General features: G+C 34.7%; 2 protein-coding genes across 3 annotated transcripts in view; both read right to left on the bottom strand.

Moving 5' to 3' along the window:
• The window catches only part of Ap (apterous), a 73,321-nt gene that overhangs the window by 26,550 nt on the left and 21,180 nt on the right, over positions 1-25,591 (bottom strand). For both annotated transcript variants that reach the window (XM_074179023.1, XM_023174246.2), the window contains one exon: positions 24,026-24,345. In XM_074179023.1, the coding sequence (XP_074035124.1) occupies positions 24,026-24,279 (254 nt within the window). In that variant the 5' untranslated portion in view covers positions 24,280-24,345. The remainder of the gene's footprint in view (positions 1-24,025; positions 24,346-25,591) is intronic.
• Positions 4,762-8,797, bottom strand: LOC141483931 (zinc finger MYM-type protein 1-like). Its single transcript, XM_074179020.1, has 2 exons — positions 8,284-8,797; positions 4,762-7,867 (listed from the first exon to the last, which is right to left on the bottom strand). The coding sequence occupies exon 2, from the start codon at positions 7,852-7,854 to the stop codon at positions 4,930-4,932; it is 2,925 nt and encodes a 974-aa protein (XP_074035121.1). The 5' UTR covers positions 7,855-7,867; positions 8,284-8,797; the 3' UTR covers positions 4,762-4,929.

Below are 25,591 nucleotides of genomic sequence, written 5' to 3'. Positions count from 1 at the left end.
GTGCAAGCACAGGCAATATAGTCATCGGCTGAATGTTATTTGTGGAGGTGAATTAATTATTTTTGGGATTCATGTGTTTTCACTCCCCTGATATCCGAAAACTTTTTAAAATAAGTGAAATGTGATCGTGAAATTAATAAATATATAACCCAGAAACGTTGGAATGGGGAGTTATCCAACTTGTCAGTAATACTGACAAAATATATATGAATTCTCAAACGAATAGCTATTTATGATATGAGTGTTAAAAGTAAGGTTCTATGTTGTAAGGGAAAATGTTTGCGAAACGACCGTAGCGAGTTGAGCAATTTCGCGAACAAAATAAAACTTACTTTTAACACAAATATCATACAAGGTTTTTTGTGCAACTGTCCTGTTTTCATAATGAAATTTGTTTTGAAATAAAATTTATTATTTCAAAACACATTTTGACATCTCTTGTCAGTTAACTATTTTCATGTTATCGCATTTGCTGTGAAATGTATATAATACATTTGTAACAGCATTGTATCTATATCTATTGTTCATAATGAAACTTCTTTGAAAATTGAATAATTATATTTTGTTTATTGCCTTTTGGTCGAAAAAAATTGTGTTGAAAATATTTTTGACACACTACTTTGTAAACATCATCTTATAATACTCTTGACAACCATTAAAAATGTCACTTTTAATGACAGTTTACAAAAACGCATTTAATTTCGAAAGTCGTTGAATTAGCATTTCACAATTTCCAGTGTAATTTTCAGAGTTTCAAATTATGAATACACTGACCCGTTACTTGATAGAAATTAATAACACTATCCATGATAATTATAGAAATTTTACAATGAATTTCATTAAAGAAACGTTTCGTTTCATGGCGGCTTCATCAGTTACTGGTACCAATTTCAGAAGTATTTGACAAAAAGCACTGATGTTATTTCCGAAATTTCATTTGAAATTTATATTTTTCATTTTGAAATTAAAAGACAGAAATTATGACAAGAATTTATTCAATTTGAAATCTGAATTGTATTCTGAGGATACATTATTAAAACACACTTTTGTCTATTTTCCACGATATTTCCATATTGTTGACTAGTTTCGGTCATTACACCATTTTTAAAACTGTTTAAAATGGTTTAATGACAGTTTTGGAAATGGTGTAATTAACGAAACTAGTCAACAATATGTAGAAATATCGTGGAAAATAGACAAAAGTATGTTTTTGTAGTGTATCCTCAGTTAAAATCAATTTCCACTAAATAAATAAGCCGTCAATCAAAGAAGTGAATTGTATTCAATTGATTTTTTTATGAAACTTAATGGATTTTTACAGTATTTAATTTGTTCGATTGATGATGATGTGAAATTCATAATAAATATAGGATAGAGGAAATATCGTTTGTCTAATTCTGGAAATAACTTTTTACTAATTTCTACATTCCCAAGTAAAGTGACACAGAAACAAACAGCGGCAATTTACTCGAAAATGGTTTAATATACCAAAACCGGTCGTAACAAATGAAAATCTTAGTAGAAATTGGACAAAAGTTATTTTCTCTTTCCTATATACCTAATTACAATAGTTGATTCATTTCAGAACCTTTTTTAATTTCAGAGAGGTGAACACTCGTAAATGTCAATAACAGTCACTATAGACTCTATCTATTATTTATTTTATGTCAACGTGAAATTTGCATTTTGATCCACATTTACTTGTACTTCTACGTATTGAAGAGTGATCTTAACTTTTTTCTAGAAATTGCATAAAAATTGATTTCAATTTTTGTTTTCATCCCATTTTTGCACATAACGTAAAATTATTTGAATGAGTTTCTTCTATATCTCAAAACTAAACATATTCCTTATAACTCCTCATAATTTTTTGTCCGGATTTTGTTCTCTTCAATTATAACTTTTTTCAAATGTCCTCCTCTGTCAGTAAATGCCAACCCTACACGAGCCACTCGGAAGTAGTTCAATAATACTATGTGGTTGCCTGTATTATTAAGTGACTAATATTTTGTAAATACCGTTTTTTTATACTCCAACGTTCGGTATTTCAAAAACGAAGCAGCTCCGGATATATGTTCATAAGAACTTTTTTCTTAAAACGATCTAACGAATTTTCGAACCGTCGTTAGAAAACACCTTGTATATCTCGATAGAAGTCTTCGGAAGCCGGTGGAACAATTCTAGAAGCAACGCGACATCCAGAAACATCGCTGGAGAGACAACAAGCAGGACTGAGCGTGACCTTGACCAAATCGCAGTCGATCGACTAAGACAAGCGTCGGCCGGCGTTATTTTTTCAGGGGATAATTTACAACATTACTATACACCTCACATAAAAATTGAAATATGTCGTCATGAGTATTGTTATTTGTTTGCCATCCAAGCTTATTTTATTGTTATGTTCAAAAAGTCGCTTGAACGTATTTTATTAATAATCATAAATATAACTCTCGTGTTTTTCTTGCAGATGGTAAATGCCTGACCTGCACTTTTCGAGTGAAATTCATAGAAATATCGGTAGGCATCAACCACAATGTTGACGAACTACTAGCAGGAATTTGAACGCAAATCAGACTGAAAGTACTGAACTTCGACAAAATATGAATTTTTTGAAAATTAAATTCTTCAAAAACATTTTTCAATTTATCATATTTTCAAGTTGGACATGATTTAAATTAACTTTAACTATTGAAAATGTAAAAGTCAATGTTTATTTTATTATACTTGCCCTGATTAAATGGTAATGGTAACGTTGCCCAATGTTTCTTCAAAATCGAATTAGGTACAGTTCTCCACGTATGTTTGAAACCTTTTCCACCTAATAAGGTGCAAAATATTCATATGAGAACCTAGTTTGGTGCTACAACTACCATTTCTGAACGAAAAATTTCACAACAGCATCGTTATTGGGGAATAAACAGGGTTTTCAAATTTTTACTAACTCTATTGATTTCTATTAACGAAAAAAATATGTTTTTAAAAAATAAATTACCTGGTGTCACACATTTTTTTCTACTTTCAATGGTTGATGTGTGAATTCGATTCTTTCTTATGAGTTTTTAGAGACATTCCATAAACAAAATTGACAACTGCTATCTAAAAAATGTATGTATAATTTTTAGCCCAACATTTTCATATCTATATGATGCAACACTCAATTCTCTCAATTTTTCATAGTGAGTTTCCTGATCTCGAAAAGAATATTGAAGCAAATGATATCGCAAAATACAGTTGCGGTATATTTTCGATTTGTTGTTTGATGTTACTAATAATCTTTCTTAATATTAGTAATCATCAGTAAATTGATAGATGTAACCGTTACTCCGTGGTAGGAGATTATAATGAAAAGAGAAATGAAAATTTCTATGTTTTTTACCACTTTTAATTGTAACTAACGTTACTGCAGTTTCGTCCTATATGGACATTCTCAAACTAATACAATAAACTAACAATGATTCATTACATTCGCCAATATATACCATTCAGTTACTTGTTTCTTTCCATCCAGACAGTCATAAATTAGCAGCCTACAACTCAATGTTGCACAGAGCATTCGCACTGCCTTTGTCTGCGACAATCTAGCTAGGGAAATTGATACAATTACACAGATAGGTCATAATAATGTTTTCAACGCATATACTATCCAGAAGTTAGTCAGGAAACAAAGCCGGCAATTCACTCACAGATTAATATATCCTCAGGTCAAACAACCAGAAATCAAGAAATGGGTAACGCTAACATATTTTGGAAAAATAACAGAAATAATCGCAGGTTTCTTCAGAAAAAACAATGTTGAAGTAGCATTCAGACCACATGCCAGGTTATCTCATTTCCTTTTCAATGCCAAAGATAAGGTCGACCAGTTGGAAACATCTGGAGATTATAAGCTTGAGTGTCTGGAGTGAAATAATGTTTGTGTGGGACAATGCGGACGAAATTTCCAAAAACGGTATGCTGAACATGAAAGGTCCTTCAGACTAGGAAAAAATGATTCGACGTTTTCAAACCATTCCTTGGCATGCAACCACAAGTTTCCGAATCCTAACGATACGCAAATTCTACACTATGCAAGGAAGGGTTGCAAACTCAGTTATTTCGAATCCTTGGAAATTTACAAGCATAAACATTGCGGGTGCAACCAGTTAAATGATCAAATCTAATCATGATCAAATTTAATTTACTCTCCGGTTTTTAAATTGGCACATCCGCATTGTGAACTGTAAATTCAGGTACTCAATCAAGTACCTGAATGGTATATATTGGCGAATGTAATGAATCATTGTTAGTTTATTGTATTAGTTTGATAATGTCCATATAGGACGAAACTGCAGTAACGTTAGTTACAATTAAAAGTGGTAAAAAACATAAAAATTTCCATTTCTCTTTTCTTTAGTTATCATCAGGTCTATTCAGGCCCGTGCTGGACCCTTTCTTAGGGCGGTGGACGGCCATAGCCAAAGGGCGCCAACACCCCCCCCCCTCCACCATTCCTAACCTCTGTTTTTTTAGCGTGTTGATCGCTCATGACGCTGGGTTCAATTTGCTATTCTGGCATCTGGTCACCGTACGAGCGAACGATCACACTTACACAATCGTACCAGTATTTGTCAAACAAAATGGCCATTTATTGTTTGCTCAAGAATAACGGTAATTTTAAATATTTGCAATGCGGAATGGGAAAATAACTGTCGTACTTATATCGTTTGAAGAAATGTTTAAGCTTAAGCTTTTAAGCTAAAATAAAATAATTAAAAGAGAAAGTAGGAGTTGAAACGTAATAAGTGTAATTTTCGGTAAACATTTCACATATAACATGCAATATATACATTTAAAAAAAAGTTACCACTTATTACATAATTTTTAAGGAAATAAAAAAATATATATAATTCACAAATGTAGGTCTTCTTTGAGTCAATTTGCAAACTGAATCTAAACCTGAAGAAGTCTTTTAAGTTCGGAGCTGGAGTTGCAAAGATAGTCAATAACGCTGTCTGGATCTATGGAGTTCAAAATATCAGCTTCTGATTGCATCAACAGTAATGATTCTAAATTGTCATTTGTCAAAGACGATCTTAATCTGGTTTTGATAAGTTTCAACTTTGAAAATGCTCGTTCGCAAGAGACTTGAGTCAATGGGATAGTTAGAAGAAACTTATACACTTTTGAAAGTTCTGGGTATTGTAAACAGTACATGTTATATTCTAATATAACTTTATATGCACACTTGATACAGCTATTGCATGATGCCGACTCTTTGCACTGGACCTCGTGGTCTTCATCATCTTCTTCTTCTTGCGCATCGATTTTCTCGTCTGAGACATCTTCATTCTCATAGTCGGCGTTCAAACTTGCATTTGAAATCTGGGGCCATACATTTACGAATGAGATAAGTTCTTCTTTCAGCTTTTCTTCATCAACGTTCAAAACTAATTCTCCTATTTTCTTCAATGCTTTAGGTGGAAGAGATTCTTGGGATTTGAATGTTTTTGGGTCAAAACATGCCAGATCCAAGTATAGCGATTTGTGCTGCACAAAACGGCTTTCCATAGTTTGGACAGCTCTCTCTACAATTACGAAGAAGATCTTTATTTTGAATTCTTCTTCCGGAGAAGTTCCAACACTGTCGTCTTCAGCAAGTTCTCCTGCCATTTTCTTTACTTTCTTCTTTCTTTTCTCAGTTATTGCTTTGCCAATAACAATCTCATTAAGAGTTTCATCGGCCTTTGCTCTTTCTTCGAGTTTCTGCGTCATTTTCAAAACAAAGCGTTGTGCTGCATTCAAAGTCTCATCAAACTTCTCCCTTAGGTGTTTTAGCCTACTAAGAGAAGACTCAATATTCCTCCACGCTTGGGCGTAGTCCAGATTCTTTGTTTGGAGGTAATCCGATAGTGGCGTAGTGATTTTGAACAATTGCAAGAATATCATGCCAACAAGTACTGTTTCAAAATCCAGATACTTCTTAAGTAAAGCAGTTGCTTCATGTCTCACTTTGGCGTTGAAATCAGCTGAATGTGAAATTTTGAACAGAGCCAATACCAACTCCAGATAAATGTGTTTGTTAGGTTTAGCTGTGTTTGAAGACTGTTCTTCAGAAGAGGTCCACATGTCTATTCTGCCGAATATTTTCGTTGCTGCATTGCTGCGGCTTCGCCATCTGGTAGCCCCAATGGCTTCCAACTTGTACTCAGGATTTTGCTTCCTAAACATATCCAGTCTTTTAATTGAATCCTTCAAAAAAACCTGGGTCTCTTGCATTATGCTGAAAAATGAGATTGTTACAGTGAGGCATTGAGCTGTATCAGATATTACGAGATTCAAAACGTGCGCGTAGCACCACGTGTGAATGTGATTTGGGATTTTGCTGGCCATTTGTGCAGTCAAACCATTATACTGACCGCTCATGTTAGACGCACCATCAAACGCATTTGCGACGCAATCACTCAAAGGTATTTCAAGTTCTGTCAATACACCAGAGAGAGTGTCAAATAATGCCTCTCCTGTAGTAGAAACCACACTTTTTAATGCCAGTAGTCTCTCGCACACTTCATGACCTTTAACATACCTGGCAACTATTGCACATTGATCATTGCTACTTATGTCTATCGTCGTGTCCATCAAAACTGAGTATTTGCCGGCCGATTTGATTTCATTTGCCACGACAGATTTGATTTCTTTTGTCATACAGATCATTATTTTTGCTACCGTGTTGTTACTTAGAAATGTCACGGCACTTCCTCTGCCCACCCTTTTGTTTTTGCCTTTTTTTTCGTGTTCCACGTCTGTTTTTTTTGTTGACCTCTTAGACATGCGCGTATCACTTTCTTCAATAGCCTTTTTCAAGTGTTTCTCTAACTGTGGATCATACTTGGACATTAACATAATAATTTCTAAGAAGTTGCCATGGTTGATTGTGTCATCTTTAAGAGAGTAAGCAGCTTCCTTTGATGCACGAAAAGCCAATCCTTGCTTTCCTATAAGCTTCAAGACATCTATTACAATTTTCACCACATGTCTCCTTTCTAAGACTTCTTGTTTCCTCTTATCTAGTTGATCACAAAAAAGAAGGTCACGAGTACTTTTCTTACGTTTGGCTACCATAAAAGCCTCGACGGATTGAAAATGAGCTTTGGACATTTCATGTTCATTAACTCTTTGGTGGACATGTTTCCAGTCTTCAAACCCTGTACAAAAGGTTGAATTGGAGTTGCTGCTGTAAACGATGCAAATAAAACAGAACAGTTTCTTTGAATTTTCGTCATATGAAATCCAATGTCTCTGAAAGGTTTCTCCATCGTTTCGTTTTACAGTGTATAAGGGTTTTTTGTCATTAAAAGGCAACTCTCTTTCATCAGGTTGTATTGGATGATAATCAAGATATGCCGATAAATGTCTTTCGCTTGGTTTTTCGAAGTAATTGATTATATGTACTTGAGATTCTTCTACTGAAGAATAACATCTTCGAGCCGAATTTCCTGTGTCAAGTGAAGGTGCTTCCAGTTTACGAGGACTAAGATAATTCGGGTCTTGCTCTTCAGTTTGTAAATTTTCAACTAATTTGAACCCCTGAAATCTATCAGAACTGAGATCGGAAAACTGATTATCATAAATCATTTTGGAACAATCAAGATTTGATGAGCTTGATGGTGAAGACAAGTTGAAGCTAACAAATTCTGCTTCCTCAAACGTTTTGTTTTGTGCATGTGATTCAAGATTTTCATCTTCAGATGGGCCGTCTGGTTTTTTAAACAAAGCTGTTATTTTTGAACATGATATTGCAGACTCGAGTAGAAGTTTGTTTTTCTTTTCTTGACGAAATTCATGTCCACTTTTTTTCCTTTTATTTTTCTTGTCCATGATTTGTAACCCGCTAAAAAAAATTTAACTGATCACTTTATGTATTTAAAAAAACAAGATTTAGTTTTAAATAAATGCAAGATTAAAAGAGCATACTTTGACAACATGTGGCTATTTGACAGTTCGAGTAAAAGATAAACAAACATAGTATGTTACCAATAATAATTTTAATGTGATCTGTATAAAATATTTTGATGAGATGATTAGTAAAAGTAAATGCTTTGGCCAACTTAGACGCCCCTTATATATACTCTGTTTTTTTCTCAAATTTACCAGCCACTGTTCCACTGTTGTGAGAAAAGGCTTAGGTCTATGCTATGCAGAAAAGGCTTAGGTCTATGCCTAGTATTTTGCTTTAGGTTATCTATATCTATGTGCTTTTTCCACCTCAAACCTCAACTCACTAATAAGAATAATAACAACACTTACCTTTAACATTAAGGGTTTGAAACTTGCACGGGAAGAACAGTAACAGCACCGAATAACTTGAAATAAAACACTAATACAATACTACACAAGTACAAGTTACAATCAGGCCGACTGCATGAGTTTACTGACTAGTGAGTAACATGTAACATACAAGCATGAACAGGTAGACGAAATTGGGACTCTCGTACCGCCCCCACTCCCCACACTTCCTGAGGGCGCTGTCGTAGTTCATTCTGTGTAGCCTACAGCCGCAACACTCAACCCGGCCGCTCGGCAATATCGACGATAAGCTTCGTCTTATAATGATCCAAATTTAATTATATTTATTATTTAAATTTTCTGTTTACTTAAACGGTGTTAATTATGCTGTTAAACATTTAATGTTGGCATTCTAAATGTAAAATTTGTAAGGTTCGGGGCCGGAGGGTGCCAGAAAGGTCCGGCCAAAGGGCGCATCCGGCCAAAGGGCGCACCGGGACACGTTCCGGTGTCCCGGCGGCCCAGCACGGGCCTGGGTCTATTGAAATTTTGACTTATATGACTGTGCTATGTGGTCAACAAATGCTATCAGCAAATCAATCAATAGTTCCGCCCCAACAAAACAGTCAAATCATATCCTATCTCAATAAATCAGACAAACCTGTCGTTCCTACTGCCTCGTCTATTCTCATTAATAAGCTTCGTTAAATTCAACTTGGCATGTGTTTTGTCAGTAGAATAAGACATTCATTCTCTCACCTGTCGTTTGAAGAATTTTGAATTATCAATATATATGGGGATATGCGTATATATGTAAAGAGTTATGATAATTCAAGGAGCAAAAAAGCAATTTGAATGAAGGATATTTCAGAGGTAGTAGCAGTTCTGATTCCTCGAAAATACTTTGTTTCAGTTATGAAAAAAAATCAGTATTCGAGAGAACTAGGTCCAAGCTTGAAGGTTGATGATTTTCCACGAGTGGATTATTATACTTTTCAAAAACGAAGCGACAATCGTTGACTTTATTACCTTTAATGTTCACGAATGTTGTTATTCAAAATCAGAAAAAACACTGTACAAAAAACATTTTCTTTCAAGGTGTCATTCAAACAGTTACCTGAACTGAAAATCGATCTATTATTTATAAAAAAATCTTTCTGTGTTTACTCTACGTATTTCACTCAAAATTGTTGAAAATTGTTAACTGTAGAATGCTCTCGAAATAACTCAGAACTGAACTCTTTTGAAGATAATTAGTACTGCAAAAATAACGAAAAAGCTAACAAGTGTGTCTGACATCCTCATCAAAATATCTGTGGAGGAAGTGACCGGCTGTCGTCTCCATATAAACGGCCCCCTTCAGAAATCGAAAACAGAACGAGCTGAGAATCAATGAAGTCTTGCTATACGATTGCATCCTCAGGCGTCATAATACTGCAGTATTGTTTACAAAACCGTGACACGGGTTTCGCCATACGATAGCATCCTCGACCATCACAATATTGCAGTATTGTGACGCCCGTATAGCTTATCGTATAATGAAACATGTGTCGCGGTTTTGTAAACTTTCAAGAGGAAATCTCCTGTCAAAGTGTGTTTTTTGAATAAGTTATAATGGATTTTCATCAAGTATCGGTCAGTTCTATCATATTTTCAAAGAAGGAATTCATCGAGTGGTCGCCAGAATCTCTGATATATTTCCGTTATACTTATGAAATTGAACCTTGTGATATCTGAGACCTCAAAAAAACGGGATATTTACAAAAATATCGTTGTTTATGAAATATATTTGATGATAAGGTGGATTATTTGACAGTGTGATCAACTTTTTTCAAGGTCAAAACACGAGCACTGTGCGAAAGAAGCGATTCACATTGGATTTGAATCGCTGGAAATTTAATCCTTTTGAGAAAAAGTTCTCAGGAAGTTTATTTCACGTAAACGCAGTTCTACAAATTAAAGAGTTCTTAACAGTGAAGTTCGAGGTGCACTTAGTTGAATCTCAAAACAATGAGCAGCCACAATCCGTCGCGTATTTCTGATATGTACCGCTCTTGGTGGAATCAAATACGCCAAATCACTTGAACACTTTCCGTGAAAGTATTTATAAAAAAGAGACAAATCCTCAACCTTTCTTCGATGTTCCAGAGTATCAAGGTTGCAAGTGATGCTCGCGTCTCTCAATCAGGCTGATGGTTTTTTTCTGGATGGTATCCAGCAGTTTCAGGGTATGCTTAGGAGCGGAGCTCCATACATGGGAGACATACTCCAAAGATGGTCTGATCTGAGCTTTATAAAGCATCAAAAGTTGCTGAGGTGTTTACAGTTTTTTGGTTCGGAACAGTGTTCCAAGCTTTTGAGAAGCAGCCTCTGTGATTCCAGCGACATGATCGTGCCAAAACATATGGATGTCCATTTTTACCCCAACAAAATCATCGAAGCGGAAAGCGGAATTCTCTGTCCTGACATTATTATATCCGGTTCGGAGACATCCATCTTTTTGGAGAAAACCGACGCCTGTGTTTTTGTGGCATTGAATTGAACCTGGTTAGTTTCACCCCAATTTGAAATCACTTCTAGATCCTCAATAAGAACTGCAACCTCCTGCTGCCGATGAAGATCTGCACCCTCAGCCGATGTCCTAGAATCCAAATGGAATGGCAACAAGTGTGTCATCAGCAAAGCAATATATTGGATTCTTCATTTCTTTCAATAAGTCGTTGATATACAATAAAAAGAGGGTTGAAGACAAAATGGAGTTCTGAACTGATCTCATGGTTTTCCTTTCTGTCAAGCAAATATTTTGTTGTACATTGATTAGGTTCTGTCAGCATTTTTATATCTCGCAAATCTTGTCAATTTCTTCATTTTATTATAGTATAGTTATAAAAATGTCAACCAAGTTAATTTTACTGTTAACAGTAAAAATGTGATTGTTTTTACCGCCTTCCTGAAAAATGATGTTTGTTGTGTGAGTTTGAAAGAAAATAGCAACAAACTCATTATAAATGAACGTATTGAGTGGACTACCTAATAAAAAATAACATATAATAAGGTAATCCATCTGAAATGGAGGTAATATTTAATATACGTAAATGTGTGTTAGAAGTTACTTCGTGATGATTACAATTGGTACAAAGATTACTGTGCCAGCTAGAACTATTACTCTCATCATCATATATCATGAACATTATGTAGGAATGACATAGATATATTATATCATATTTTCAAGTGGCGGTGAATACAATAATTCGAAAAAATTAGGTTATATCTCAACTTGTAATTATGTTATAAATACTAAAGAATTTTCGAACATTTTTAAAATTTCATCACTGTTTAGTACTATGAATTTCAACATATCTGCTTTCATTATTGAACGAGAAACAGGGTACACCTCAGTTTCCCGATGGAAGAACTGACATTCTTTATTTTCAAATTCATCTTATTGAATACACCTCATAGTAAATTATAGAGGATTGAGAACACACTCTTTCCATTGAGACAGCTTTGCTGAGGACACATTGCTAGAATTTTTTAACTTACGTAACTATTTAATGATGATAACATTCTTGAGGGGTTCATTAAAATTCCTACCCATTTCAGTATTTGGATGTAGATCTTCGAAATATGAGCTTGTCGTCCAAAATTAATTGGGTGTGATTGATTTCGTGGACCAATTCACACACCTTTCGATTTTCTCGCTAATTTTTGGAACGGACTTTTGGAATGTGAAATACATATTTGCGACGAATTTTCGATCGATAAAATGAAGTACAAAGTGAAGTCGAAATTAATTCACCATTAGTTATGTTACAGGAGGGGTCTTATGAAGAAGTGATCAGTTTTTATTGATATTAGGTTATTTCATTCGTTTTGGAGAAACACTTGGTCTATTGTTTCACCCGATGTTTTCTGTCATGATTTTAACAGAAGTAATATGATACATTAGTTGGATATTTGTACTAGACAGAGAACATGTATATCTTAGGATCACTTCATACTTTCAAGAACGTTGAAGTATGTCAGTATATCTATGTGATCTATCGTTCGATATTTTGGACTACTAGAAAGAAAGGAAATTTAATAATGCCATGCATTTTTGTGTTTATACACAAGTCGGAAAGAAATTCATAGTTAACATATACATAATTACAAATTCAAAATATATATAATAAAAACAATTGGAAAGATTGAAAATGAAAAATAATTTCAAAAATATTTTTGACATTAACACTGGCAGAGAAGAGATTACATCATCTGATAGGAATCATCCAATGCTATAATACGCTTTTTTTGACAAGCAGTTATTTCATTATGTCCTGGAATATTTTAGTAGGAATACACCTCATACACAAAAAATTATTTCAGTATGTGTTGAATGACTCCAGCAGAGAAATGCAAACAGGACCAATGACTGAAATAGTGAGCCTTCAATAATAGTTAGTGTTGGACTAAGTGTTGTTTCAAAAGTTTTGGCTGGTTTTATGAGTCCACTTTAAGCTGTAATATCTCAGCAAATACGTATTCACTTCAATAGAAATAAGCGACACTTGAATCAGTGCACTTTTGCCAACGTATCGATTGATGAAAATATTGTGTTTGGGATTCGATGAAGTAGACGAAGGCCGTTTTTGCCTGGTCCTGAATGGTGAAGGTTCTACCAGAGAAAGTTATCGAACTGCTTCAAAATATAGTAGTCGGTTGGCGAGAGATCTGGAAGGTTTGGTGGGTAAGGCAGCACTTCGACGCTCAATTTGTTCGATTTTAGGACGGTGATTTGACCTGGTTGCAAAAAGTAATAGTGAATGACAAAAGCCGCTATCCACCATACAGTGATCATGGCGGGTTTTCGCTTTTGGAAAGTGGCTGGGTGGCTCAACTACTGCCCTGAATTTCTCGTATTGTCGTAGAGGTTCCATTTGTCATCACACATGACGATCCGATGCAAAAAAGGATCGTTTTTGTTGCGCAAACACAAAGATGAACAGACCTCGAAACGTTACATTTTCTGTCGATCGTTCAAATTGTGGTGCAACAAGTTTTCGAAATTTCTGAGCTTTCCAATACATTTCAATACATCAGAACCTCATGGGAGCTGACATCCAGTTCTTCTGGCATCCCACGCACCGTTTGCGATGGTCAGTCTCCACCAGGGCTCTCAAATTCACTTCAGGGCTCATCTTCAAATCAAACCAAGGTCAAATAGTGCGTTCATTAACACTATCATTGCCAAATGCCTTGTTAATTTTTCGGGCTGTTTCGGTTCAATTTGAATTTGTAGAAAAAAATTGGCCGAAAATTGCTAAATGACATCATATATTATGGAAAAAGGCAAATAATTGTGATTTGGAAAAAATAAACGACATCGATATATAGAGTACAACATACAACACCATACCACGATGGTGGTCCCAGAAGTACCCGACCTAACAAAGAAAACACAAAATTTTTGAAAAAAAAATGTATTCATTTTCCAACAGAATCTGCTTGCAGCTCTATACACAGTATCCATAAAAATTGTGCACAGTAAAAAGTATTTTTTTTTAAAGAAAATCATAGGTTGCTTTGAAATTTTTATCTCTATTGGAAAAAATATTACTTTATGCCAACATCGCCGTGTTCCACCAGAAAATCTCACTTTTTTCAACAAAGAAATCAAATTTCTTGGCCTTTCAACGACATCATTCGTTTGATTATATCATTGCTAAGATGAACTATTTTGAATCAATTTGAATCATCTATTTGAAGGGAAAAATAAACTGTTTCAAATGGAGAGCAATATCAACTTGATCTGAACACATAATGTTTGTTTGAATTCAATACTGTATCCCTTCAAATAACTCAATTCGTTCATAACAAGAGTTTTGTGAATCTACATACAAAATTAGATTATGATCGACTGAAAATAACAGAATTTTGTATAGAATGAACAGGGTTTCTTTCAAAGAAGTATTTCATTCATTTCAGTTTGAAAAAACATGTGGTGCTCTGGTCTTTCTATGACCCTCTTGAGTGAGAGGGGAGCAGGCAATTCCGTTGTAAGCATCGCGTACGCGCCAGTATGTGCTGGAAAGTGATGTTGGTGTGTTGCGATTTTGAGGAGGAAGTGTTTTATGTGTCTGTAGGCAATGCAATTTCTTTCCGATTATTTTGTATCTACCATAATCGAACAGATTTTACAAGACTGGGGTCTTGCACAGTTGGAAGATATTTTCATGGGTAAGTATTATAATTGGATAAAACTCCGCTATATCAGTAAGTACCGGGTTGTATACGTAGTACCGAAGAGAAAGTGGGAAACTTTGACGGCAACTCTTAATTTTGCCTTCATTTTGCGAAAATTATACCAATACTCCGTAATTTTTCACACATTTGCCGAGCTCTTCAATTGTATATCAATTTAAACTGAAACATCCTCCACGTTGATTCAAATTTGCCAATCTCTTGTTTGGAACATACAGTTTATCTTGTTTCAAATAAGAGCATTTTCTCTAAATAAAATTTGATTTTCTCTTAGACCGAATTCATTTTTTATTGAAAGACAGAGGTACTTATAGTTTCGACAATAAATTATAATACAAAAAATACCAAAAAAGGCGCCAGTAGGTATAAAAAGCTTCTAAATGTGACAGCCACTTTCTGATTTCAACATGTAAATATTTGTTGAATTCCGAAACGTCTTTGCTTTCTGTAATCACTTCAGAAATGTTTTCATGTTATTCATTGGGAACAAATTGAATATACCCTACTCAGCTTGATAGATTCTCTTTAGGAATGTAAGAAATAGGTAGAAATATTACCAAACCTACTAGAGATGAAATATGAATTTCTAAAAACGTGTTATTTGAATAGCGAATCATATTCCTTGAAGTATGTTTGAATGATCATGTTTACATTTTTCAACTCAGACAAGTTTAAAATTTTGAGGGTTGTCATTCGCATGCGAACAACAATTGGGTTGGTTAACGAAATAAACCCACTTGAAGTGTTTTATTGAAAAAAAATATTTTTAATTTTTTTTTGATTAAGTGGCTGCTGTTTTCATATTTTTACCTTTCTATATATTTGAAATAGTGGCTAGGATGATGATGATAGATGATGTGCTGATTTCTTCTTTCGTTTCACAATCCAAGTGATGTTCCGCCAATTATGGATAAACAAAAGCAGAATGCAGAACTTGATCGACGATAGTGATTTTTTTAATGTTATTTACCAGAATGGCATCTAGTTTTAAAAACTTGATTTGTGTAAAATTACTAATTAATTCATTCATTTTCGTGTCTGAGTAGTAATGTTGTTTATAGGATTCGATTTCATTTTATTTGTTAATTTGCAGTTTGTCAAGAATATGTCCCTTTTTTATATATGTTTTCTTATTAAATATTTATTTATGTTATTTGTATATCTGTATGATCTCTCTAAAGTGTGCGGTTGGAATATGATATTTAAGCAAAGATCAGCAAAGATAATTCAGTTCTCTATTACGTTTTGTTTTTTATCACATGATTTTTCAGGATAATATTTATGATTTGCAATTGCTTCAAATAAATCAATCATAATATGTAATGTATTATTTAGTTTCTTTCCTTACCACTTATAGCTGTTCATATTACAGATGAGATACTTTGGATTCAAGTAACTAAATACATCCAAATGAGAGGGACAGTTTATAAACAGAAGCATAAGTTCATCTTTGATGAAGTAAATGAGTTTATTTGATTTATATAAATAGAAGCGTTTCAATGAAAAATGCTTCTCTTCAAAGGAAAACAATTAATTTCTCATACGGAGACATTTAAATAATGTTCCAAGTAAACATATAATTCTTTTAAACCCCAAAAACAGTTTTGCTTCGAGATTAATTTTGCTCAAACTAAAGAATGCATACTTACTTCTCTTGAGCTAATGTGATTATTTCAAATTCAACTTGAGAGAATATGTTTCTCAGATTAAAAAAATATTTCTTCATGAATATAGGAGAGCAAGATTTCTTTAAATCGAGATAATTTTCTCCACTTTGAGATTTTTATTTTTACTGTGTGTTGCTCCTCAAAATAGCCATTGACTCAGCAGTTAATGCCGTTGGAGAGTCTCTGACCACTGAGACATTTGTTTGAGTTTAGGAACAGAAAAAATCCATGGGGACTAAATCTAGCGAATAAGGTACATGAGGTAGTATTTCAAACTTTAATTCGTTAATTTTGGTCATAGCGATAATGGATTTGTAAACTGGTACGTCGTCTTGATTAAACAACAGTTTTTGCTTGATTTTTTCACTCAAACGTTGCAATAAATTCGCATAAAACTCACTGTTGATAGTTTCACCTTTTTCAAGATAGTCAATGGAAATTATCACACGCGCACCACAAAAAACCAATGTCATGGCATTGCCTGCAGATGAAGCGGTCTTCATCTTCTTTGGAGCCGGTTCTCCCTTTTGAGTCTACTATTTCGGGTGTGAAGTGATGGAGCCATGTTTCATCTATGTTTCTGGAGTCACCTCATTTGGTTGACCACTGTGATGCTCGTATTGGCAGCTCGTAGGCCTCGTTTGAACACTGCTACCTAATATTTTACTGATGTAAACGAGAGAGCAGACGCATTCAGAGTAGAATCCCGTTCAGCTTTCATATTGGCTGAGCTGAAGCCTTCCAAATAAATGTATTGTACCAAATAACGATGACAAATTTTTTCCATTGTCACAAATTCACGTTCGCTACCGATGGCTGCCAAACAACGCCGCGTCTTCAAACTTGAAATATATGCTATATATATTGTGTACTTTCTAATGCAGTGATATTTTTCAAACAACTACCGCCACCTCTAGGTCAAGTCGGGTACTTCTGGGATCACCCTGATATATACCAAAACACAGTGGAATAAATATTTATTACGATATATAGCTACAAAGATAGATTGCCCTGTATATAGATTTTTGTGAATTAGTTCACATGTTAGGGAAGTTAGGGCTGAGTCATTATTCCGGGAATTTTCATATTTGACTCCACCTTCATGTCATGATTTCTATAAAAAAAACGATATATTCAGTTTTAGAGTTATTTGAACAGAGCCTGTTGAAGTTAAACCAGTCATCAGTTTTCAACTGTGCCTCCCTGATTTTTTTCTATAATTAAATTATGGAGATATTTTCATTTATCAATGTTGCACCATTCACAAAGAGTGCTCGGCACTGCCGCAGGTAAGTCTGTGATGTAGCTCCAGTACAGTAACGGACTCAAAACCGAACCCTGAGGAAACCATACTCTACTGTTGAACAGTGTTTATTGGAGTACGTAACATGCTTTTTGTCATATCCAAAATTTTTTTAATTTTCATATACATATTTTGTAATTTGTTAATTCGAATACCAAACTGGACCTTCCTAAATAGATTATTTGCGCTAGATTATTATTCCTTTTTCATTTCAGTATTTTTTATGATTTTTTGTCAACATGGGGGTAATGATATTGGTGTGTAATCAGCCATATTTTTTGGATCTTCTGTTTCAAACCCAGGTATACGGACCTGTATGGTAATACATACCTGAATTTGGTTTTACAGTGGTTACAAAAATCGATGAAAAAACTAAAGATCCATATTTGAAAAAACTAAGATGATGATGAAATCTACTAAACAAAACTTCGCATTGCAAATTGGTTTATATTAGATCATAACAAATATGAAACAGTATAGAAAATTCCTTTGTCATTTTTATATCATTTGAAATGGAGGAGGTAAAGCCAAAAAAGGAAATTCTACAATTCTAGATTTTGGCGAATATTTCAAAACAACAACTGATATTCTAGATCTGTAGGTCTTGTAGGTCTTCCCGTTTCCGAGATAGCTGATTCCAATTAGCCAAAAAAACGGCCTGTATATGAGATAAAATGATTTTAACTGTATGATAAATTAGACATGATACTCGTAGACTTAGGGACTGTTAAGTTTTGGATACTTTATTTAGGTTTTATTAAATTTACTGAGATTTGCTTATGTTATGTTTTTTTTTGTATAGTGATTTGTTGTTGTTACAGGTAAAACTGAATAGGAGCATTCGTGAAATATTCATTGAGAATTGATGCTCTTATTAGAGTATTTGTCACATTGACACCATGATTTGATCTTTTTGAGTTTGTGTTCATGTAAGTTCAGAGATGTTTTTGAAATATTACTTGAATTTTCAATGAGATGCTTATTATAATTCAATTTTGTCTGCTTCAATTTCCCACGATATTGAAATTTTATTTTTTTATATGATTCAAATCATTATTGCACTGAGTTCGATCATAACTTTCTTTCAGGATATTCAGATACTCTCGCATATTACTTTATTCTTTATTGAACCATAGTCTGGTGATGTTTTTACGAAGTTTTACATTTTTATAAGAAAAAAATATACTCAGCTTCTTGTAATGATTCGATTTTATAATCGATGATAAAAGAAAATATTATTCTCCTTTATATTATTCTGATTTGGTAACATACGGACTAAAATTCTGTACAGTTAATGAAGAAATAATATTTCATTCAGAGTGAGGTCATATTTTGAAAAATTTGTATCTTCAGGAGTCCCCCAAGGCCAAATATTAGTTCCTTCAAGTTTTTCATTATATCACCGATATATTTCAAAACATTCGAATTGAGTGCGAGAAACATTGATCAAACATAAATTTATTGCTTCAATTCAGGGTTTCATTCCCCGAAAAATATCAATTTTTATATTATGTGTTCATAAGATATCTTCATCGGGACAGTTTCAGTTCATTTTACTATCCACATTTCAAATCTACGATCTGATAAACTCTAGTCAATGTTTATGTCATATTATTTATTTGATGAAAGTGTATATTGAACTATCATGCCGATTTCAAATTTTGCGTGAAACTGGATTTTTTTCCTGATTCATTTATAGGATAAATAGTCCATTCAAATGTTCCGTGTTAAATCACTGTTTATCCAACTTCACATTCAGGCGGTGCGTACTCACGACGAGGGTAAACATTAATATGTTTATATTTCGACACTTTGGATAAGCCACCAACAACATAATATTTTGATAAAAGTGGGGTGTGTTTGTTATCTTCTCAAAACAAGGCTGAATGGATGTGTGGATATAAAATAAATACAGGGTGTTTTGGTACTCATATGGGTAGATTCCTCTCATAAAATGGCGAAGAATGTGTCGAGATGTTTGGAATATACAGGGCGTTGGATTTGTAAAACGAGCCTACTTTTTTCATTGTAGCTTGCAGGCGAACTTGAATGAATCAATGAAACTTCACTCACTAGTTGAGGAGTAATGACAACTGTATAACTGTGTATAGAAAGTATAGAAACATTTTTTTATAATGTGCGAAATTCCAAAATTCCACAAAAAATTGTTTATGTTCAGCGAATGCAGTAGAAACATTGCAGTCAGAAAAAATTCAAAAATCAAATTTCACCGTGAACATTTGAAAACTTCCCACACTCAATATCCCTTTAGAGACATACGGTATTATTAGATTCTCAAACACGACGTAGATTATTACAAATGAAACTTTCAGTTTATAATTGTTTGACCAGCATTTCCAGAAAAATCGCCTTAGAGAGTTATACATGTAATTAGACCTTGGCTGCAATAAAGCTTGAGGTTTTCAGGTTACTATTGAAATGAAAATTATTAAATTACATAAAAATCATGTAGGACGTTGCTTCAACTAATTATTTTCTTTTCGTTTGATATTATTTGAAACAGGTTCGAGTAGTAACATTTTGAAGCTATGCCACTGTATTTCAAGCGGAAATTTACGCTATTGAATTGTATGCGGAGAGGTTGGAAGAATCCAACCTCATACACAGTTCAATAAAAATATTCTCGGACAGTCAAACGGCGTTGGAAGCTCTTGGCTCCTACCGAGCAACGTCTAAATTGGTAGCAAATTGCCAAAAACGTCTCTCTTCGATAGGAAGACTTACCAGCGTTTGTTAGAAGGTGATTGACAATGTTTCATGATGAATTTCACTAGCTCGGACTTCCATTGTCTAATATATAAAATGATTTGAAATCCCTGAAACAACTAAAAAAGAAGAATTAAAAATGAATAACTGTGAATAACAATTATATTAAGCAAAAAAACCTGAAATGAAATAATAGTGAAATAAAATACAAGTAAAAATAAAACAATTGAACAAAAAATAAAGAAATACAAAATGAAAAATAAAGATAAAAATAAAAAGTTGAGAGATTTCAAGCCAAATTATTTCACGACGTTTCGATTGTTAGTATCCACAATCGTCTTCGGGTGATGACTGGACTGATTCCTCCAAGAGATGACTATTTATGGGTCGTTCGAGTACTTTCACTTATCCCCGCTTTCCATTTTTTCCGCTTCACTGATGGTTTGATTCCAACCACCATCAATCAACTGAAAGAGGAATCATCAAGACTCTATTAGACCGTGCTTTTTCGAGCTATGTAACACGAAGGTAGGTCTCGAGAAGGATCTAGACATCATCAAAAATGATCTTCAACGGAATGGCTACTCCAAAGCGGTGATAGAAAAGATTTTGGCTAAAAGACAGCAGGGTGAGCAGAATTGGTTCCAAGTACAACATCAGAACCTGCTTCAGATCCGGTAACACTATCCGAAGCAGTCTCACGAAAACCAGGCCACCAAACGCGGACTGCGATTCCAAGAATTGCATTAACCGGATACCCTGTGAGTGCGGAAAATCCTATGTTGGTGAAACTAAGAGTCCATTGAATGTTCGCATTGCCGAGCACAAGAAACACACACAGCGAGGGAAACCAGCAAATCAGGAATAACATCGAGTGGTCCCAAGCTGAGATCTTACACAGAGAGGAACATTGGTTTAGGAGAAAATTCAAGGAAGCGGCATACATGTTGTCCAACAACGTATTCAGCCAAGCCAGCGTAGAAATACGCAACATATGGAAACCCATCATCAAGCGAAAAATGGGTCACTCCCGCCAAACGGTCATCTCCCACTGAACCAGTGAAGCGGAAAAAATGGAAAGCGGGGATAAGTGAAAGTACTCGAACGACCCATAAATAGTCATCTCTCGGAGGAATCAGTCCAGTCATCACCCGAAGACGGTTGTGGATACTAACAATCGAAACGTTGAGAACTGAATTGGCTTGAAATCTCTCATCTTTTTATTTTTATCTCAATTTTTCATTTTATATTTCTATATTTTTTGTTCAATTGTTTCATTTTTACTTGTATTTTATTTCACTATTATTTCATTTCAGGTTTTTTTGCTCAATATAATTGTTATTCACAGCTATTTATTTTTAATTCTTCTTTTTTAGTTGTTTCAGATATTTCAAATCATTTTATATATTAGACAATGGAATTCCGAACTAGTGAAAGACTTACCAGGTTGTCTTTGGTTTGGATTCTTGGCCATAGTGGCCTGGAAAGCAATGAGGCTGCTGACTCCTTTGCAAAGGAGGGTGCTGCAAGCAGCTTCATCGGACCAGAACCTGTCATTGGCATCGCTTTAGGCTTTGCCAAACAAACATTGAACATGTGGATGGCAAGAAAATTATAGACTTCTGGCAGAATCTTCCAGGATTGCCTCACTCCAAGGCGTTCAGTTACCCTTCGAAGCTTGATACCAAACAGTTGTTGAACCCACAGTAGGGATGAACTACGATGTCTAACAGGCCTTCTCATAGGTCACGGTCATTTGAATCATCATATGCAGAGACTGCGAATGTCGGAAGACAGTATGTTTCGCTTCTGTTTGGAAATTGATGAAACAGCAGAGCACATACTTTGTGCCTTCCCCGCTGAAGACCGAATGAGGTTTTTACCATCTGAACTCTTACCATCTGACCTGAAAGACCACTCAATATACAAACTAATCGGCTTCGTTAAGAAGCTTGGTTTATTTGGTCGAGTGGGAATATGTGTAAGCCACAATAAACCATTGCGGGTTGCGGTGGAGGGTCGAATAAACCTACTCACTTTGGACCTAACCTTACCCAAGCTAACATTTTGAAGATGGCAATGTTTTCTTTGAAAGTTACAGCCAATTTTGTGATGATTTCTTACAGAAAATACATTTCAATTATATTTCATAATCAGGAGATTTCTAATAATTAATACACTGACCAGTTACCTGTTGAAAATGAATGAAACTCTTCAGTATGATAATTGTTATCATTAAATAGGTACCTACACATTTCTGAATTCCGACTAAGAAATACATTGAAACGGTGGCATTATCCAGTTTACCTATACAAATTCTCTTCAAAAAGTTGTTACTACTTATGAACATCGCTGCAAATAAGAAGAATGTTTAATAAAACCTTCTGGAATAATTGGAGCTAAAATGCTATCTATATTTGAAGTATGTACTTGAAACTGGGACTTGAAACTGCAATATACATCTGTCTGTTTGAAATCTGTTCTGTTTGAAATCTGTTTTTCCGTTAACCAGCTGTCGCACCCCTACGAACGACAACCCTCAGAAGTCGAAATTTGTGCGAGTTAAGGATTAACGAGGTCTTACCTTTTAACGTGTGATTCCTAACACGAGTTGGACGATAGCAAGTGAAGATCGATCGTTCAGACTAGGGCTTGAACCACCGACCAACACGTCAGTCAATCGAGTGAGTGAACAAATCACCCACGCCGAACCGCTTGGCTACCGACCGACCGATATCAGAAACAATATTTACATGAGTTAAACAAACCAGAAACTGTGTACACATATATTTGAGCAGAAAGAAAACAATTATTTCATGTTCTCTGCGCACAATTTGCTTTTCAAACAATTGATTGTGAAAAATAACCTCAATGACGAACCTTTTTTAGAACCTCCCTCCCACCCCAAAATAAAACTAATTTATGTTTTCTTGGACTCCCAAACAAGGTCCTGTGTGAATTTTCACATATGACAAGTAGTTGAGCTCAAGTGAAATTTTTGATTCTTATTCCGCACTATTTATAGTTGAAAATAAACGATGACCCCATTTCCTTCTTCAAATAATCATTTCTGCTCAAGATCAATGAATTCTAAATTGTTTCAAAATATCTTACTGTTGGAAATGCCTATTGTTTAGAAAAAAAAAGGGTGAAAAACTCAACCACTCATTATATGATACTAGAGTTCAGAAGAATCCGTGATACAAGGACAGTCTATGGAATAGACTGAACAATCATAAAAGTTAAACGAAGATTTCCACTGTTTCAGAATTATGCTTCGGTCTCATAAATGGAGTGGTCAGTCTTACTTCAACATTTATTAGTTTTTTTTTTATTTACAGTGATACCTATTGTTGAGAACAAATTCATGCACATGTTTTGAGGATATAAACTTTTTGAGAAGCCTGACTAAAAAATTGTTTTCCTCCTGTCTAGATTCTAGATGATACCAGAGTTTGCTCAATTTTTTCAATAGCATACTAGTCTTAAACGAAATATTTATTTGATACGGCCAGTTTCAATGTTGAATGAAAACTCATGAAATTTTAAATGAAACTTTAGGATTTTACTCCGTTTTCAAAATAATCGATAGTTTTTAGGTAACTGAGAAAGAAGCAAACCTGCCTTTTCAACAATGTTTAATTTTAGTTACCTACTTTAGTTATTTTTTATGTGGGGATTTGGGAGTTTTGCATATTTTTCTGGATATCATTATGGATCCAATAAGTTTCTCTTCGTATTTAAATTTATAATGGCAAATTAATGCTTTTTTCAACGTTAGAATTAGTCTAATTGGTTCCTTGATTAAAAAATATAAACTCACCTATAGTAATCCTCCTTGCAGTATATATTTCCATCTCTAGCGAAACAAGTCAAGTCAGAGTCCAGAGGAAGTTTACATTCACAACATTTCAAACAAGAAGCATGCCATTGTCGGTCGACAGCCAGGAGGTAGAAACGGTCGTGTATTCTTTCGCCACAGCCAGAACAGGATGACACTTCAATGCCAGAAGAACCACCAAGACTTGAACATGGAGAGGAAACGTTGCGTTCGAGGCTATCGCGTTCCTTCAACATCTTGTGGGAAACTAACTGAAAAACAACTCGCTGCCGCTTCTTGTACTAGGCTTCTAGGAGAGTCGTCTGAAAAAAATCGGACGTTATTAAGTACATAAATATTAACTACGTGATATAAGTAATGACGGGCAGCGGCGCAAAGTATGTTTTACGTTACCGGCGCCCAGACTGTTGGCGATTTTCACTGACGTTGAAGATTAAAAGTTCTTGTCTCATGTCTGAATGGGTTCATTCTCGAAGTAGTACATGGAGTCTATATAGTATACCGGGGTCTGAAGAAAAATACCTCGTTCAATCAAGCCGAAGAGTTGAATTTAAGATAGGGCAGCGGTGGTTGCAAGGAGAGCGGAAGAAAAAATTCAATTGGTTCGATTAGGTTTATCGAATTTGGCCATTGCTTGACCTTCGATTAGCGGTTCTATACTGGAACATTACCTTACTCAAAATCGGTACAGGGTGGGCAACAATAGCAAAATTACAAGAACGAAGAATGAAAATATGTTATGTTATCGTAACTACTTCAAAAAAGCACGGTATTCTGTAGATAATCAGTCCAATTAGTGATGTTTGCCCCGCATCCATTCACCTTTTTTTTTGCCTTAAAATGTTAATGAATTAACTTCAGTACGTTTATGTGGAATCTAATCATGAGTTTTCATGAAGAAATTGTTTTTTGAAAATGCCTTCATTTGAACGGGTGTGGATTGAAATTATAGTCATGATTGGTGTTGGTGATATAATGTGGACTCAATTAAAAGTTTGCATGAAATGCCCAAACATTTTGAACCTATTTCACAACCGACTGTGAGCAGAAATACAGATACCTAGAACATGTGAGAGGTGCCCATGCAAGGTAGACCTACAGTTCCTGAAAACGTTCAATGGAGACGAAATGTTGAAAACCATCCTTACCTAAGATTATCTAGTGAGTTTGAATATTGGAAAGTATTCAGAATGAAACATTTCTTTATAAGTATCCAAGTAAAACTTCATTGTGGGATTTTCACTGAGCAGTTTACAACGCGTGTTTTATTATACAATAGTTTTCTCAGGCGTGTTCATACTTAAGTATACACTGTTCAGTGAAAATTTCACGATGAAGTGTTATTCGAAAACCTTTTTGGATTTTCATCAATTCCATAATATATTTTTTGTTCACTGTGGTTCTGGCGTTGAATTTGGTCATTATTATCTTGGTCAAAGACAAAACGGACTGGTTTAAATTTGACGATAGTCATGTCACGGAGTGTTCTGGTGATGTCTTGAGTTTATTGGAGCCTCTGGGAACACCCTACATTTAGGTTTATGAGAA

Source organism: Leptinotarsa decemlineata, unplaced genomic scaffold (genome assembly GCF_025532065.1).
Source record: "Leptinotarsa decemlineata unplaced genomic scaffold, Ldec_3_MD MMD2_tig00004307_RagTag_RagTag, whole genome shotgun sequence".
NCBI classification, from domain to species: Eukaryota; Metazoa; Arthropoda; class Insecta; order Coleoptera; family Chrysomelidae; genus Leptinotarsa; species Leptinotarsa decemlineata.
This window is presented reverse-complemented; position numbering and strand designations above follow the sequence as displayed.

What these genes read in the sequence shown, in the direction of transcription:
- LOC141483931 (XM_074179020.1), bottom strand. Translation starts at nt 7,854, where the DNA reads ATGGACAAGAAAAATAAAAGGAAAAAAAGTGGACATGAATTTCGTCAA.